This window comes from Dipodomys spectabilis, unplaced genomic scaffold (assembly GCF_019054845.1).
Source record: "Dipodomys spectabilis isolate Male_0828 unplaced genomic scaffold, ASM1905484v1 ptg000054l, whole genome shotgun sequence".
Classification (NCBI taxonomy): Eukaryota; Metazoa; Chordata; class Mammalia; order Rodentia; family Heteromyidae; genus Dipodomys; species Dipodomys spectabilis.
The window spans coordinates 42,198,264-42,216,864 of record NW_024870731.1 but is presented as its reverse complement, the minus strand read 5'-3'; the positions used below and the strand labels follow the sequence as shown (position 1 = coordinate 42,216,864).

The window sequence follows — 18,601 nt, the reverse complement described above, 5'->3', positions numbered from 1 at the left end:
TTCCTCCTGCAAACAAGTAGGAGGAAGGCGATATTATTGAGGAGAAAGGGGAGACCTAGGAAAGTGCTCCATATGCTCTACTGGGATTGGCAGCACACTCGATCACAGCACCCTTTCTAGCTATTTGATTAGAACGAGGCTCCCTGGAGCTGCAGGCTACACAGCAAACAGCTGAACAAGTGGGGTTTGGAGACACAACCATCCCCTTCTTATAACCACCACCACTCACTGCTCTCAGAACTTACTCCTAGCTCACTGTTCGTCACTCTTCAAGGTTTCTATGGTGTCCAGAGAACAGCAGAGTTGTCAGTTTAGGTGGGAAAAAAAGTCAATAGCAGAGGTGTTTAGGTGTGAAAGTAACATGGAGAACAGAGGTGAAAGGCAGATCTGTTTGGTTAAAGAAATAGCCTCTCCATCTCCCTAAGTGGTGGAGGGGCTGCAGAAACCACAATAAGCCCTGCGACACTTGGCAGTGCAGTGTGTATAATAGTTAAAAACTGAAACACAAGGAGATGAGAGGATGTGATTAGGGGCAGGTGTTTCCTTCTGAGAGGTCAGCCTGGAGCTGGCAGAAGAGCAGGAGCGGAGCCCACAGTGTCTCAGAAGGGCCCAAGAGGAGGCCACGGTGTCTCACAAGAGCACAAGAGGAGCCCACAGTGTCTCAGAAGGGCCCAAGAGGAGGCCACGGTGTCTCAGAAGCCACTACAGGTCATTCCTCCAGCCTAGTCCCTTTCATTCTTTTCTCTTCCCACAAGACGCCTGCTAGCCCACATTTCTATCCTGGCTAACAAAGAGATAACTAGTCCAAGTCTTCTTCACATAATGGCCCCATCTATGTGAAAGACAAGGTGATCTAGAAAAATCCTGGCTTTATAACTTTGGCAAGTTATTAAATTTTAGGTTCTTATTTCTCTGTACAAAGTAAAAATAGTGATAATAATACTATCCTTGTAAGGTTTTAGTGTAGATTACATGAAATTGACATAGAAAACTTCAGAGGTTGGCACCATCTAGTAAGTAGTTTTATACTCCTTACTTTCCTTTTTCAGTTTACATATTTACTCTCAAGAGGTGAGATTTGATCATCGCAAAAGGTACCTCCAAGCTCGGCACCAGTGGCTCACCCCTGTAATCCTAGCTCCTCAGGAAGCTAGATCTGAGGATTGTGGTTTGAAGCCAGCCCGGGCAGGAAAGTCCATGAGACTCTTATCTCCAATAAACTGCTCAGAAAAAGCCCAATGGAGCTGTGACTCAAGTGGGAGAGTGCTAGCCTTGAGCAAAAGCCCAGAGTTCAAGCTCTAAGACCAGCAAAAAAAAAAAAGAAAAAAGAAAAAAAGGTACCTCCAGCTCATCTGAGTGTGTGAGTCACATAAATATCACTTTATGGTTATTACAACACTGATGGGTTTTGTGCACTATGCTGGACTTGGCCTGCTGAGCTCAGGCCTTTCCAATAATCAAAAGCAGACCCTACAGACCTGAAAGGACTTCTTCCCAGAATCTTTGACTTGGGTGAAAGGCCACAGGTCCACTATGTAGCAAAGGCGTCCAGCTCATGACAGCCAGTACCATGCTGCTGAAGTAACCTGCTCTACCCCAATGTCCCTGAGAGGCTCTTCTCCCACCTCCTCAGCCGGCACACGGGGAGCACCGGGCGCCTCTCCTGGGAGAAGGGGAAAGGTTGCCTCACTCACCACCCATGGCTTGTCGCAGAAGTTGTAAATGGACTCCAAGGAGTTGATGCTGGGGAGGCCTGCATACTGCATGCCGATGATCAGGTGGCGGAAGTCCTCGTTCTCTGCCATGCCAAATGCATGCTGCCGGATGAGGACAAAGTCTGGCCGGAAGGACCTGATAAAGAATACAGAGGAAGGTTTCCCATTATCCAGCACCAAAAGTCATACATCATCATTTCCAAACCCAAAGGGGGAAGAGGTATAAGGAACCTAGTACCTGACTTCATTGTATTATTATTATTATTCCTTTCTGGACTAAGAAAGTGTTCTGGTAATTTCCAAAAGAGATCTGTGAAGAGATTCCTGAAATTCTCATTCCTTGGGCTAAGTACTACCCTTTACTCTAAGGGAGAAATACTGCAGGTCTGAAGAAACCTTTAAAGACCTCACATCTAAAGGGAAAGCTTTTTCCCTGTCCTCATGGGTAATACGAAGCTTTCTGTGGCTGCACAGTTGCTGTTTATAACAGCACCTGGAAGACTGAAGACACATCCAAGGCTGCCTTCACCATGCTACTGCCAGGTCTCGGGTCTTATAGCATTTTGCTTTAACTCTTCAAATCTACTCCTGAACATAGGCAACATCCTTATCATGCCCCAGAGAGCAAGGAGTCAGGCTGGCCAGCATGCCAAAGTTCCCAATGTTATTCTTCCAAAGCGGGCACTAGGGAGGGATAGAACTATTTTTCACAGAGCTGAGGTTGAGCAATGGCTGCAGGAAGCACTGAGAATACAGAATGTTCCCACGCATGGGAATGCTCTCCACATTTCACCCCTAGCCAGTGAGCTTCCTAGTCATAACTGTGCTGCAGTTCCGGGGTTCTTGTCTTTGTGCTTTTGTTTCAGAGATCTTCCCAGAGGCAGTCTGTGGCAGTATCTGCCCCCCAAGGTTCTAAGGCTCAGAAATTTCACACCATGTGCAATGATCTTCCTGGTCCTCTGCCCAGGCAACCAGCCAGCTCCCACCTACAAACCCAGTCCAACCCAGGCTCAGAGATCAGGCTTCGATACCTGTGGCTGAAGGAAATGTCTTTCAGGGACTTAGCATCAAGTCAGCATGATGTCTATTTGGGCTGCTCTGAACCTCCCTGAATCTAGTTCTGGGACCTGTGTTTAGTTCCCAGATGCCCTCACTCGGGCTTTTCCTGCCACTGACCCAGATCCTTTGGGGCACTGGAAAACTTCAGACACATGCTAGAGATCAAACTTCAACCTATTCACCAGTTAGAAGAATGGAACTCTAGACTGGTGGCGGACCCTGAATTCCTATACTGGCATCTAAGAAGGCTAGGCTTACTTTTGCCAGATTCTTCTTGGCACCCTGCTACTGGATCTTTCTGTCACCTCCTGCTTGTGTATGTGTTTGTATGTCCATGACACTCTAGCTCCAGTTGAAGAAAGCTGTCCATCTTTAGCTGTAGCATCTATCTGAGCTCACTTTGTACTTGGGCATTTTTTTTTGTCTTTACTTCAAAACAGACAAGCTCATACTTCCTGTCTTTCAGTTCCAGACATTACCCCCTCCTAGTACAGCCTTTGTGACTGACCCAGATCCTGTTGGACCCTGGAAGCCTGAGAGTCAGAAAACTGAAGGCTGAAGTGGAGGGAGAGACTCCTAGAGTAAGTGTGATTTCTGAAAACCTGAAGCTACATTGACCTCCTGGGGGGATATTACTTTAGAAACCATTTCCTGCCATCTGGAATTCTCATTACTTTCCTCAAAGAATTGTTGTGTAGACAACATCCAAATCTATAAGATGCCCACCTGAAATGGAAAGGTTTAGTAATTTCTATTTTCTTCCACTCACAATGTCTATTCTAATCCTAGGCTTTCCTATCAGACATATGAGTTCTTAGGAATGAGTAACATAGAAAGAGGACAAGGCCAAGAGTCCTGTACTCACGCAAAGCACAAAATTTCCCACCTATTCACTGAGTGAGTCTAAGCAAAACAACATAAAAGAAAAGGCTGAATTAGATCAGATGTCTGAAAACTTTTTAAAAAGCAATAGAGAGCTAGAAATGTGGCTCAGTGGTAGAGTGCTTGCCTAGCATGCATGAAGCCCTGGGTTCAATTCCTCAGTATCACACAAACAGAAAAAGCCAGAGGTGGCACTGTGGCTCAAGTGGTAGCGTGCTAGCCTTGAGCAAAAAAAGCTCAGGGATAGTGCCCGGACCCTGAGTTCAAGCCCCAGGACTGGTGGGAAAAAAAGAAAAAAAAGCAATAGAATCACCAGGTAATTATAGGCTTGAGCCTGAGTAGACTAACTGCTCAGGAGCCTGAGATCTGAGCATTTCAGACTGAAGTAGGCCCAGGCAGGAAAGTCCACAAGACTCTCACCTCCAGTGAACTACCAAAAAAGTTGGAAGTGGAGCTGTAGCTTAAGTGGTAGGATGCCAGCCTTGAGCAAAAAAAGCTAAGTCCTGCATCCAGTCCTCGAGTTCCAAGGCCAGTACAGCAAAACAAGTAACAAACGAACAATGGAATCTCGTGTTCCTGGGGAATTGCATAGAGAGGTAAAAGCACAGAGCAGGACTGACGAGGGGTAAGGAGACAGGAGTCCTAGTAGGAATCCTGTGACCTCTAAGCGTGCTCTTGACCCTTGAACCAAGAATTCAGGGAAGGTAGAAGGCTTCCTTATCTACCACTTCCATGCAAGAAATATTATTACGTTCTATACATCCTGTACGCTAGTGCCATCATATTGTAATACTCAACTTGAAAGCTACCTCTTCAAGCCAGAGCTAGCGACAGACTCAGTGGCCCCAGGACAGCTCTGCTCTTACCGGACAACTTTTGTGCCGTTCCGGAGCACCTGCATGTCCACAGCATAGGTTCCATCAGCGTGGGCCACCAGGTTGAGCTCTGAAAACTCCGCCTGGAAAATAACAGCAGGGTAGTGATTCCAAAGTCCCGGCTTTGCCAAGTTCTCCAGAGACACCCCACTACCAAACATTTATTTCGTTTTCAAAGCATTTTCACACGCTGATTTCATAATAATCACGGCAATCCTACAAGACAGGTGGGAGGGATTATCCATATTTTCCTAAGGAGGAAACTCTGCCTCCCTTAAACTTTTCTAGACAAGCAAAACGTAGCATTGTTAGAGGCAAGCGCAAACCAGGCTAAACACCCCCTTTCTCCATTTCAATTCTTAAGCACTAGCTTTTAGGTTAAATAAGTAGGTTTTACTACTGTTCTGCCCCTGAATAGCCCCTGTTAAGTGAATTACTTGCCTGCTTGGATCTCAATTTCCTGAATGGGACCATTTCTATCCATTTTCCGTATCTAACAATTTAAAATGGATAGAGTATTCTGTAAATCATAATACACTGTGTAATGAATGAGGAATAACTTCTATTACACACAATACAGACATTATGTAATGAATGAGGAACAACTTCTATTACGGACAATACAGACATTATGTAAATCAGATACTCCATTTCTACCAAGTGGGCCCATGCTCCTATTTATCATAAAGCAAGGGGCAGAGCCAGGTAAAAAATGGGCCCTTCAAGAGTTTACTGTAGGGGGCCGGGAATGCGGCTTAGTGGTAGAGTGCTTGCCATATGCATGAAGCCCCGGGTTCAATTTCTCAGTACTGTATAAAAAGAAAAGGCTAGAAGTGGCCCTGTGGATCAAGTGGTAGAGTGCTAGCTTTGAGCAAAAGAAGCTCAGGGACAGTGCCCAGGCCCTGAGTTCAAGCCCCAGGACTGGCTAAAGAAAAAGAAAAGATTCCGTTTATGAGCAGACAGATGACTACTCAGAAATCAAGAGATGTGAACAGTGTCCTAAAAAGACAGTCCTCTGAGGTTTTATCAGCCAGAGGACCTGTTGCTGTAAGAGGCCCACAAGAGTCACATTACTTTCCTTTATACCAACACCAAAACTGTAAAATAAAAAAATCAAGAGGACTAGCGGCACGACTCAAGTAGTACAGCACCTGCCTAGCTAGTATGAAGCCTCAAGTTCAAACTTGAGGAGGTAAGGGGGTGTATGGAGGAGTCAAAGACACTTCAAAATTATACCTCGCAGGGAAAAAAAGCTCTAGGAAAAGCAAAGAGACAACACCCAGAATCCAGTACAACCACTGTTGTATTATGCAGAACTGAGGCTTCCGGTCAGGAACCTGAGATAATGGTAATGATGCAGATAGATCTTACCTGTTCTACCTTGATATCATAATCTCCAAGGACCTTTTTGCCCCGAAAGCACTTGGCCCTGCAGAAAGGAAAACACACATAAACACACAAAAACAAATTCAATTTGAAGAAGTATTTGAAGTCAGACATTTACTCTCACAAAAAGAAGCTACCGCACACTAGATCGCAGAATAGGGTCAAGGACTTGGCATCTAACACTGTCTGCTGTGGACACCATTAAGACAGCAGCCAATCCTCTCTCTTTGAGTCTCAATTTATCCACCTATAAAATAATCCACAGTGTCCTTTTGCTCTCAGCTTTGGTGATTTTATGTTCTCATCCCCAGCATTTGACATTTTTTTCAAGTCTAGAAGTGGAAATTTCCTCACGTTGCTCTGGGTAAAGACCAGACTAATCTGACACATGGTCTTCTTAAGTTTCAGGTCCTTAATTTTACAGCATTTTCCTATCCTTGGATTTTTAGGTTTTTAAGGAAATTTCTGGTAATGGTTTCCTCTCCATACTCATAAGAGGAGCGGAGACGGAGGGGTGCTGGTATAATGGGGCATAATGTTTAACAGTTCTGGAGATGGATGAGTCCAGCAGAGTGGCGCAGCTTCCCGCTTTGTCAGGGGCCTCCAGGAGCCTCACCTTAATGCAGTAAGGCATCGAAGCCCCTGGCGGGCAAGTCGGATCTATTTCTATTCGTCATTACCTTGCCTCTAATCTACCCTCTTCCCATAAGATTTTCTTTCTCTGCCCATTTTTTGGGGCTGGTTTTCATTTGTCAAATGAGCCTTTTTCCCTGTATCCATTAACTAGATCAAACTTGCTTTTTCAGTGCTTGAAACTTCCAACTGGCATATTTCAATAGAGGTTTTCTGGGAGTCTCTTCTCAAAATAAATGAATAAACCAATGTTTTGGGGCATCATGTTCCAGGAATTTTAAGTTAGTTGCTTTCAAGAACATTTCATTTACTACAACAATTTAGGAGATAGGGAAACAGCTCTTCATTTTAGAAAGAAGGAAATCAAGATTCAAAGGAGAAAAATGGCACCGTGGAGGGGTCATCCAGCAAGTTGGTGACAGAGACGGCATTCACCCAGACCTGTAGGACTGTGTGTGTGACACCCCGGGCCGCCCACCGCACAGCACTGATTCCCCTGCTGGCTTATTTACTCTTTCCAGCTCCCCTTCCATGGTGTAAAAACTGACTCACCATGTGTGCTCACTAATGTTTTTTTCCAGTTTCCTTCTGCTCTACGGGGGCTTAATGATGTTATGAGCATTAGCCTTCCCACTACAAATACTTCCTACCCTGGTTCCTGTCAATTTACCCAGGATGAGGCCAGGCTATTTCCTTTTCTCTATGGACTCTGGAACAGCCCGTTCTAGGAAGTTGTCATTTGTCCTATCCAAGTCCCTGGCCACCCTGAAATTGCTCCTCTGAGGCACTCGGCCATCCTGGAGCTAGATCACTGGAGTCCATCCCCCCACCTCTGCCCCAGTTCCTTACTAAGCTTCACATCAGCTTGTTTCCAGACCCTGATCAACATTCACAGCTCAGCAAGCCCCTCAGGCGGGCGGCCGTAGCATGTGCCATTCCTTGGGCTGCTCTTCTGCTCATGCGTGGCGCTATCCCTGCTTGGCAGATGATGGATTCTGTAGGTCTTTGTCTATGATTATAAAGAGTGAGAGCTAGAGTAAATGTCCCGCAAGGTAGCTTTCTTCCATTGGTAAAGGTATGTCTACATTGCTGTCAGAATGTTTTTCTGATGCTTCCTACTATCTTCTGGTCTTAAAAATTAGCTCTCCTGTGAGGTAAATCTCAGGGATGATAATAATAACCTTCCACTGATTCTGTATGAACCTTGCATTTTCAAAGTACATTCTCAACTCATTTTGTTTCTCACCACTCTGTGAATGAGAGCTGAGAGAGACAGGGTTTGTGCCCATCTGACGGCTGGAGAAACTGAAACCCAGAAGTTAAATGACATGAACAGATCACAGAACACTTCATATGAGTTAAGCCTACAACTAAGAATCTACATCTACATGGTCACATGCTGCCAAGTATTTCAACTCACTCGCTTATTTTGCAGGTTTAAAGCAGTGGTACTAAAGTACATGAATAGAACTTGGCTGGGTTTATCTGCCACTTCCTGCACCTGCCCATTGACCAAGCTGGCTAATGAGACTGTTTTCAGGCCTCTCCTCCACCCCCTCCACTCCCCAGCAATCCTAATGCCTTTTCCTTAAGGTAAGGTAATCTGTCCTGCTGGAAATCTTAGTTTGTGCTTCCTGGCCCAGGTCACTGACCTCTCTTGACTGAGCCACAGTCTTATAATAAAAGAGCCAAGACGGCAGGCAGATGGGACAGAGCCTCTTCTGGATAATGAGCACATTTTGTGCAGTTCCTTGCCCTTGAGTTCAGGTATTTAAGGAGGGAGGTAGTGTAATTTTATTTTTTAAGAAAAATTATATGTCCTAGAAGTAGGAAAAAATATAAAAAACTACTGAACAGTAGCATACACACATAATGCATAATTTAACTGTGGCTCTAGTAAATATACCTCTGAGCAATATTTCCATCTATGACATCTCATATTGTGTTAAGGAGGAGTACAGGGAAGTGATACTAGAGAGCAAAAGAATCCTGGATTCTGTGGCACACGGACCTTACTGGAGCTAGGAAAGGTGTCAAAGCATGGAAACAGCTGTGCATGTTTTTAAAATGTTGTTTAATGAATCTGGGAATGCTTGTAGACATAGCTCCCACTTCAATGAACACCACACCAGTTTCAGTCATGATTCTCACCTTACACTGCCATATGCAAACAAATAAAGAAAAGTCATGATTTGCATCTTAACCAGCCTTAACTACTGCAAGTAGTCAGAAACCTTATTAGATGTGCTGGAATAGCCCTTAACTAAGCCTTGCAGTTTAACCAACACGTGAAAGTCACACTGGGCAATGAATCATTCAAAGTTAAGCACTGTGAAAAAATTTTAGAAAACAGCATTCAAAATGAAGACAAACTGATTTTTACTAGAAGCGGGGAAAAAAACAAAACAAAAGCTACTAAACACCAGCATAAACACATATTTAATGCATAATTAACTGTGTCTGATTAAGTGTATCTTAATCTAATATTTCCATATGACATCTCATTGTTTTAAAAACAATATAATAGAGAACTACAGAATCCTATAAGAGATTCTGTGGCAGATAAGGTCCCTTACTAGAGGCAAAAAAGGGTCCCTAGAAGGTAGAGAAGAGAGAGCATCTAAAAATTAAAAAAGAAAAAAAGCAACATTAGCGAATCCTATGCTGAGGAGAAATCGTATATATATATATATATACATATATATGTATATATATATATAAAATAGCAAAAGATGAGTAGGTCTTAAACTGTGTACTCATGCCTTATTGCACTATTACAGTGTCCACAAGAGAAACTGTATGTATGTAATGACTATCTAAAGCATGAAGACTACATGGTTGAATCTGAAAACATAAATGCTGAAACAGTAGACAGATACTCAGATGTGCCTTCTCAACTGCTCTAAGTACAACAGTTCCCATCTCTAAGTCACATCAGGCCCGTACACCCTGCAGTCTTCTTCAGGTCTTCTGTACTAGAGCAAAGCTCCTCAAGAGGAAGTTTACTGCCTCAGCTCCTAGGACAAAATATGGCAGTAGCTGCCCAGTGGCCCTTGAATGAATTAATTATAGCCCTTTCCTTAAGGGGAGTATTTGGTAGTTGGAGGTTATTTCCATCTAGATAAAAAGTTTACTTAGCAGGCTTTAACACATACAAAACGTGTTGTTCATTTGTAACACACCAGAGTGAAAAACAATGTAACTATGATGGTATTCAAATTACTATCCAGTAATTGAAGGGGGATGAGAAGATGTACAAAATGCACCCAGAAACACCCTCATAATTGTACCAAGCAATCAGTCCATAGGGACCCCAGCTTCCACAGACAACGCCCTCTGGTCTCCTAGGGATGTAAATCACATGACTCCCCGGAGGACTTCACACTTACCTATTGGCCCATCACTCACAGGCACAGAGGCCACAGCAGTGTGGAACCCAATAGCAACCATTCTGTGCAATTTGGCATTGAAAATCACTAATCACTAACCATAACATACTACGAAGGCCCTGCTATGCTAAGCATTTAGTATAAAGGCGAATTTCCTTATGACTGAGCTCTCTCAATAGCAAGGAAAATAATGATAAAGCAATGTAATAAGTGACAATGGGAGGAGAAGAGTGAAGGAGCACAATGAAGCAGTACCTGATTTTAACTAGTAAGAGCTGAGAAAGCCTTTAGACACTGCATCACTGAGGTTATAATCATAAAGTCACACACACACACACACACACACACACACACAGAAAAGTAATGAGGTCTGCAAAGGTACCGAGGTTGAAAAATGTAAGCACATTTGAAGAAGGAACTGGAACTGGAAGTAGTGGTGAGTACTTGATCATGATCTCTAAAAGAAGGGCATAACCTGTGCTTCCAGAAATCAGAGCAAAAAGCCTTTCAATCGGTTTAGCTGTGTAAGGGTAAGCAAGGAGTCTGGGCAGGGATGGGGAAAGTTTCCCTTGCTCCTGACGCATTCACATGTTTATCACAAACACGTTCAATTATGTTTATCAAAAATGAGCTTGGAGTTTCAGTGTGTGAGGAACATGACCTAGAACAAAAAGCTGTAAAAAAAAATTACATATTTTCTTCCCCTGCTCTGTGGAAGATGCAAGAATGAGAAAACATGAAGTAGATAAGCATTTGCAGAAAAGATAAAGATACATTACTTGAATTCAAAGTTGAATTTAAAGTTATTATGTTGAAGAGAAGACAGTTAACAGGCAGTCTGAAAAGCAAGAGGAAGGCTAAGATTCAAGTTACTGATTTGGGAATTAGTCTAATATTGTGGTGGTAGAAGAAGTCCTGGCTACAAATGAGATCACAGAAGAGTATTCAGAGCGAAAACAAAGGAACAAAAATAAAGGAAAAGAAGAGAGGAGGAAGAGAATAGATCTCCAGTGAAGATCAATACCAAAAAGCGAGAAGCCACAGAGGAAATGAGAATGGCACAGATTCACCTTCGGCAAGAAATAGGCAACCTCTTTTCCTCAAAAACAGGGGAAATGAGTAAAGGTTGGTAAACATTAATTGACCTTCTTCTAGAGTCACTTTTCTGTATGATAGGAGGAAAAGTGGAAGCCTAGAAAAGTGATGAGGTTTGATGAGCCCTTCAAAATGGAATCACTGTAAGAAGCACACTGACTTGAGAAGAGCCCTCACTGCAGCCTCCTGTTTGCTTCGAGGGTATGAATCATCTAGGGTATGAATCCTAGCTGCACCCTGTCCTGGCTGCATGATCTAAAGCAAAAAGATAGACTTTTAAAAAAAAGTATAGCATATCGATTGTTTCTAACACCTTTATAAGATGTCTTTGTTGCCCTGTATGCCCCTCCCCCATGGTACAACCCCTGCTTTCACTATGTATGATGTTGGTATATGTGCAGGGGAAGGGAAAAAACAAATTGTAAAACCAGGGATGCAGGAGGACCCATTGCAACAATGAGATGTACAAGTCATTATGTTGAAAAACAAACTTTACAACTTTGGTGGGGGAGGACGGGGGGGGGGGGGGGGGAGGAGGATACGAAGGGATGGGAAGGGGAAACAAAGCAGGAGGCTACAATGCTTGATAAGAAATGTGCTCATTATCTTACCCACGTAATTGTAACCCCTCTGTACAGTATTTTCACAATAAAAATATATTTTAAAAATGTATAGCATATAATTTAAAGCGGTCAAGTGTTCAAAAGCAATTTGAAGCATTTCAAGTGTTCAAAGGCACATAAAAGGATAAACCATGATGTTCTCTACTCTTATTACTTACTCTCTTTTCACACGTATCACCCACCATCATTTGCAAGTGTGTTTTTCCAGGGGGAGAGCACAGATAAAACCACAGCATATTAATTTCAATCATACACAATGCAACATACTAGAAAAACTATTTTTGAACCTTGATTTTTTTCCCACTTGTATCTTGGTGACACACTTTTTACACATACCAATGGGACTCCCTTTTTTAACACTGCATAAAATTCCATTTGAAAAGCTATAATAATTTAACGAATATTTACTGGTGGGCATTGATATTTGGAGATTCCTATTTTTGGAATTACAATTAGTGTAACAATGGTTTACATTTAAAATATATGCACAGAATAAATACTGTAGAACTACTGGTACAAAGGCTAAAGCGTTAAGAGTTTTTACTGAATTATGAAACTGCTTCCCACTCAAGGAAAGACTGTACCTTTCTCATTCTCATCAATGTCTGAGTGTTTAAGCAGTGTACTAAGCTTCCCTTAGTTTGCCCCCACTGTCCCTTAGAAGATGGCAACAGTAGCTGCTCAGCATGGACTTTCAGTCATATAAAATAAATTCAAATTCCTCCCCTGTGCTCACAGGCCTAAACAGAACCTAAGGTGTACATCCTTCAGCATTGGCTAAAAATATCTGTGATGCCTGTGTTGTCAATTTCCCCCTATTGTGACATTTTCTTAATAAGCCTACCAGCTGAGGATCTATGTGAGTTTAATGGCTTAGAGCTTCCTTGATGGACCAGGTAATGAACTATCTCCCCTTAACTGCTAAAATTGAGTACAGGCTTCTAGATTTAACTCTTGTTACGCAAAGAAAAAAATAACTTCCCTGTTTTCCATCCACTTGCTTGGGGCTTGTGGGATGGAGGAACATGATTTCAGAGAGTCCTGGGCCCATGCCACACTTGCAAGCTGGCCAGCCGAGGCGGGGGCATCCATCTCTCTTGTGGGGTCATGGAGAAAGACTTCTAGAAATAGCCATCAGGGAACTCAATTCTCAGCTATGTGACTTGGGGCAAGTGTCTGCCTCTTCTTAACCTTGGTTTCCTTGTGTTTAAACTAGGATTAAATCTGAGTATAGTGCACTGTGCCTATTTATCCAGCTACTCTGGGGGCCAAGGCAGGAGGATGTCTTAAACCCAGGAAGTTTAGACTAGCTTAGGCAATTGTCTCAAGCACAAAACAAAAAGGAGGTGGTCCAGGGTGGGGGTAAAGGGTTAATCACAAGTACCTGCTAGGCACTAAACACTAAAGGTTTTGTATATTTCACTTTAAGAATACCTGGAGCCGGGCGGCGGCTGAGATCTGAGGATTGTGGTTCAAAGCCAGCCCGGGCGGGAAAGTCCGTGAGACTCTTATCTCCAATAAAACACTAGAAAACCAGAAGTAGAGGTGTGGCTCAAGTGGTACAGCACTCACCTTGAGCTGAAGAGCGTAGGGATGGCGCCCAAGCCCAGAGTTCAAGCCCCACAACCGACAAAAAAAAAAAAAAAAAGACTAAGAATACCTGGCCTGCAGGTTGCTGTGAAGGAAATTAGGTGATGGTAAAATGATTTGGAAACTAAAATGCTCTGAAAATACGAAGCATTGTTAGTAAAGTGCAGCAAATGTTTATGCTGTTTTAGTGTTGCTACAGCCCACGTGGCCTCTCCTCTTCTGAACTTTCATTACATTCATTGTCTGCTCCTTATACTTGGCTCATAGCAGTAGCACTTGATACCACATTTAAAGTCTAATAATCTGACATGACCCCACTACCACCTTCAGATCGCTGCAGGTGAGAATCCCGGATTCTCCTGAATCTTTCGGATTTTATATATTGATTATGTCTTGTTTGGTTATATATTTTTGGCTTAGTCTTGTACAATTGCAATCACTGTATGTTTTGATTTCCAAGTCTTTTGCAGAGCTGTACACTTAGCAGATCTACTATCAGAACTTGCTTATTAACGTTAAGAGTGGTAGTTAGTGCAAGAGCAATGTAGAAAACCAGAAGAGCCTGTCCGCAGGACCGAGAGAACGGAGTCTGTTTCTACAGGCCCAGCCACCTCTCTTCCCCTTCCTGCCTTTCCCCCTCCCCCCTCCTCTCCCTTTCTCCTTCTTTCTTCCCCTTCTCTTCCTTGGTATGTGCCTGTGCTAAAGTATCAAGTCTTTTCCTCCTTATCCTTTTCCACAGGAAAATCTGTTCCCTATCTCTATCTACACTGACCTTCAGGACCTGGAAACAGCCTGAAATATAAATTCTCCCTACATGGAGGAAATGTGCCTAAAAATCAAACCTCAAACTACAAGCAACTGCAGTGATGGGGCGGGAATTTGGGCGAAGACTTCCTTAAAGCTTGGAAAATAATCCAGCACCTAGCAAACTCCTAGCACTGGTCTAACAAAGTGCTTAAGTTTTAGACTCTCAGCCTTGTTCTTTTGACTATTTCAAATCTTTAAGGGCACAGAAAATAGACATGGCAAGGGATTCATACTTCCTGCCCTACACAGGAAGGGTGACAGCAAGGCTGCTTGCTCTGAGAGTTTGTGAGCACCTGCTGCCACCCACTGGCAAGACATGCACTGAAAATTCACCCCAGTTTCGGCTCTCCCTGCCACTGAGTGGTCACAACTCCAGTGGCCAAGGATTTCCCTCTAGTGCTTATTAGTCGTTCTGAAAAACCATGCCGTGGGGCTGAGCAGCAGCTCAGGGGTAGTAGAGCACTTGGACAGCCTGGTTCTATAACAAGCACTGCAACAATGAAACCAAACAAACAAACAAAACCCCTCATGCCCAAAGTTTAACTGTTTTTTCTAAAAAAAATCATGTGTACCACCCAAGCTGAATGGCCAGCTTTCTGCAACCTACAGAAATAAAAGACTAGTTTGTCAGTAAAAACAGTTACTAAGAGCCAGTGGTTAAAGTGCTAGAAATATAAAGATGTATTATAGGTTGCCAACCATAGAAAACATAATCTAATCAAACTGTATTCCTAATTTTTAAACTCTTCTTTACAAAAAATAAGCTAAAGCATACAACTAAAATAACAACAAACAACGAAAGTTTCATCTAGCCCAGAAAGATGTGCCTGGAACATTTCCTCAAACTTCAAGGAAAAGTAAGTTTCCTCTACCTTGAAGGTTAATGAAGAGACAGAAACAATGAAAGTATGTAGTACAAGGTATATGTTATACACATATGAACAGAGAATCACGAGGACCCAAAGGAAGGGCAGTTCTTCTTGCCTGGAGAAGTCAAGGAAGGCTCAGGAGAGACAGAGGGAAAAACATGACTAGGACACAGAGTTAAAAGGCCAGGGCAGAGGCCGGGGACTTAAGTGAGGTTCTGGGCACATCAGGGTCCAGATCTCTGAATGGGCTGAATAAGAACTGAGGTTCTCAAAAGTCATTCTGGGGCTGGGAAGGTGGCTTAGTGGCAGAGCGCTTGCCTTGCATGCAGGAGGCCCTGGGTTTGATTCCTCAGCACCACATAAGCAGAACAATAAAAGCCGGAAGTGGTGCTGTGGCTCAAGTGGTAGAGCGCTAGCCCTGAGCTGAAGAGCTGAGGGACAGCGCCCAGGCCCAGAGTTCAGACCCCCCCAAAAAATAAATAAATAAAGTCATTCTGGGTGTCTGGGATTTAATGGTTGACTTCCAAAGGACTTTTTTTTAACCTGACTTTGAAACTGTACCTCTTTGTACAACTCCTTTTTAAAAAATTTAATTTATGATTGGATATTTTTATCCTCAATAATTGAAACATTTTTTTATGCCTTTTCATTTATCACCTGCACATTTTTTTTTGTTGTTGGGATTGTGGCTTGGAAACTTTAAAGCAAATCTCCAATTTTGTTTCTTCTGCTCATGTTTAATTATTATCGCTAACTGGTTGCTGGGCACTAGTGGCTCATACCTGTAATTCTAGCTACTCAGGAGGCAGATCTGAGGATCACAGTTCAAAGCCAGCTGCGGCAGAAAAAGTCCCAAGAGACTCTTTATCTCCAATAGCTACCTCCAATTAATCATCAAAAAAGCTGGAAGTAGAGCTATGACTCAAGTGGTAGAGCCTCAGCCTTGAGTGAAAGAAGCCAAATACAAGGATAAGGCTCTGAGTTCAAGCCCCAGTACTGGCACAAAAGAAAACAAATATCTAACTGGTAAATGACATAAAATTTTATTTATTGGGGCAAAATATACATAAAACCTGATATTTTAACAATTTCAAGTGTGCAATTCAATAGCATTAAGCACATTCTCAATATTGAATCATTATCACCACTTTCTACATTCAAAACTTTTCATTACCCCAAGCCTAAACGATTTCTCTCCCCCCTTAGTCTGAAGTAACTGCTAATGTTCTCTGCTGCCGCAAACTTGTCTTTTTAAACATATCATTATCTCACTGAAGAAAATTATCCATTTTTATTAAAGGATTTATTAAGTCTATATCAAGTTTTCCTATCTCTAAAAATACTCTCAAAGATTTTTACGAAGAGAAGTGATATGCCCGGGGCCTGCGAGACCGCTTTGTCTGCAAGCGGAAGGGCCTAGAGGCAATGAATTAGGGATCAAGATCATTTGGGGGGCAGTAGCAGTCCTGGACTTCAGGATTTTCTATTTTATTGGCACTTGGAAGCCCAATAAAATGATTGCATAGCACTCAGCTGACAACTTAGTTGCTTGACTAATTAGACCTAGGAACTTAAAAACTATTGCAGACATGATAAAATTTAAACTTAGCAGGAAAGTGACATTAAACATTAGAACTTAAGACTGAGTGCAGTGACTGGTGCCTATCATCACAGCTACTAGGAAGTGAAGAACAGGCAGATCATGCTCAAAGCCAGCTCAGGAAAAGTCAGAAGAATTTATCTCAACAAGTTTGGCAAGCAGTAGTGGTTGGTACTTCTAATCCCATCTATACAGAAGGCTGTGGGTAGGATGATACTGTTCAGAGACTGAGCCCCCGAAAAAGCACAAGACCCTAACTGGAAAATAACAATACCAAAAGAAAGGTGTGGAGGCATAGCTCAAATGGTAGAGCACTTCCCAGGTATGGACCAGCACTGCCAAAAATAAACAAAATTTTCAGAGAGGATCTACTAGAAATGAAAGAAAGTCATACAGTCTGGCCCGGCAGATATTCTGGAACAGAGATAGAAATGAGACCTCAACAGTCAGGTGGGACCTTACAAATACTTGAAGGGATTCTCAGTGCAAATTTGGACCTGTTACCTAATTCATGGACCACAAAAATTCCCTTCAGACTATGGAGACATTTCCTTTGGGGATAACTAACTGGCTTAGGAATAAGAAAGGAAAAACTGGAAGAAAATAGCATGTGTCTGCATAAATGCAGTGTCCTGTGGCTGGTTCTTGATACCATTAATTCTTGATTAAGTTGTTAAATCAAAGCCGTTACAACGAAGGCACTGCGTGGATAGAGGAAGCTGCGCAGCATCTGAGTCAACATCCATACAAATGATCTGGAAGAGAGGGCATGGGGAAACTGCCAGGTCTGCAGATGGCATTCAGCACTGCCAGGGATTAAAATGCCAAGCTGATTAGGGATAAACGGAATGAAGATGTGGACGTGGGCAGAAAAGTGGCAGAGGAGTTTTAATGTGACTAAGTGTAAGAAAACAAATTCAGGAGAAATAATCTTATCAGAGGATAATGAACCAGTGTTCAACTACAACATGGTAAAGGAAGTCAAACAACAGAAAATTATTCTTTTAAGATACGCCAAAAGATGTCACAGAAAAAAAAAAAAAGAAAGAAAAACAGAAAACTAAGAAAACAAAGAAACTAAGTCTTAACTATCAGGGGGCAGTTTATTGGAAATCAGACACAAAAAGCATCACACTGATCTCATATCATACAAACCACAATAGAGCATGTCTACTCACACACACACACACACACACAAACAACACTATGAAGGTAGAAATGACTTTTTTTAAAACCAGAACTCAAAGAAATGGGTGATTTTAGGAAAGCTAACTTAGTCTTCCTCAGTCTATAAACACAAAGAAACAAAGGTGCACATGGGTGTGATGGGAAAGAGAAAACTCAGTGACTGGGGCTGGGAAGGTGGCTCAGTGGTAGAGCGCTTGCCTTGCATGCAGGAGGCCCTGGGTTCGATTCCTCAGCACCACATAAACAAAAAGAAAAAAGCCGGAAGTGGCGCTGTGGCTCAAGTGGTAGAGCGCTAGCCTTGAGCTGAAGAGCTGAGGGACAGCGCCCAGGCCCAGAGTTCAGGCCCCACGACCAGACCCCCCCCCCCCCAAACAAAAGAAAGAAAGAAAGAAAGAAAAAAGAAAACTCAGTGACTGTGTATGTCACTCACCTCAGGCAACCTCAATCATCCTATAAGGTTCCATGCACCTCACCTCAATGGTACCGGTTTTATGGGAAAATAATGCACAATTGCAATTGAATTAACTGACTTAAAGAACAAGAAAAAATTAAGCACCAGCTCTTTTGATGATTGTGTTTAGAGACTGCACATTTCTTTATATGGATCAGCTCTTTTGATGACTGTGTTTAGAGACTGCACATTTCTTGATGTATATTACTGTGCTCTACTCATTTTGTATTTCCCATCACTATTCCACTGCTTGACCAAGAGCAAATGCTCAGAAAATGTCTACATGATCACTGAATTGAATATAACTAGACATTTGAAGGTTAATATCAGAGAGGACAGTCAGGCTCAGACAGACAGCATCTTGGGCTAAGAGATAGCTGAGGATACTTGGTCTTTTTCTGGGGTTTATAAAATCCCAAGTGATCTTCAGGAGGGCTTC

General features: G+C 42.6%; 1 protein-coding gene across 2 annotated transcripts in view; it reads right to left on the bottom strand.

Annotated features, from left to right (window-relative positions):
• The window catches only part of Syn2 (synapsin II), a 109,504-nt gene that overhangs the window by 35,518 nt on the left and 55,385 nt on the right, over positions 1-18,601 (bottom strand). Inside the window, exons 2-4 of one of the 2 annotated variants that reach the window (XM_042679955.1) lie at positions 5,903-5,960; positions 4,523-4,614; positions 1,695-1,851 (exon numbers count right to left, since the gene is read on the bottom strand). In XM_042679955.1, the coding sequence (XP_042535889.1) occupies positions 1,695-1,851; positions 4,523-4,614; positions 5,903-5,960 (307 nt within the window). Of the gene's footprint in view, positions 1-1,694; positions 1,852-2,208; positions 2,264-4,522; positions 4,615-5,902; positions 5,961-18,601 lie in introns of those variants that run through there. The other variant, XM_042679956.1, reaches the window with a different exon arrangement.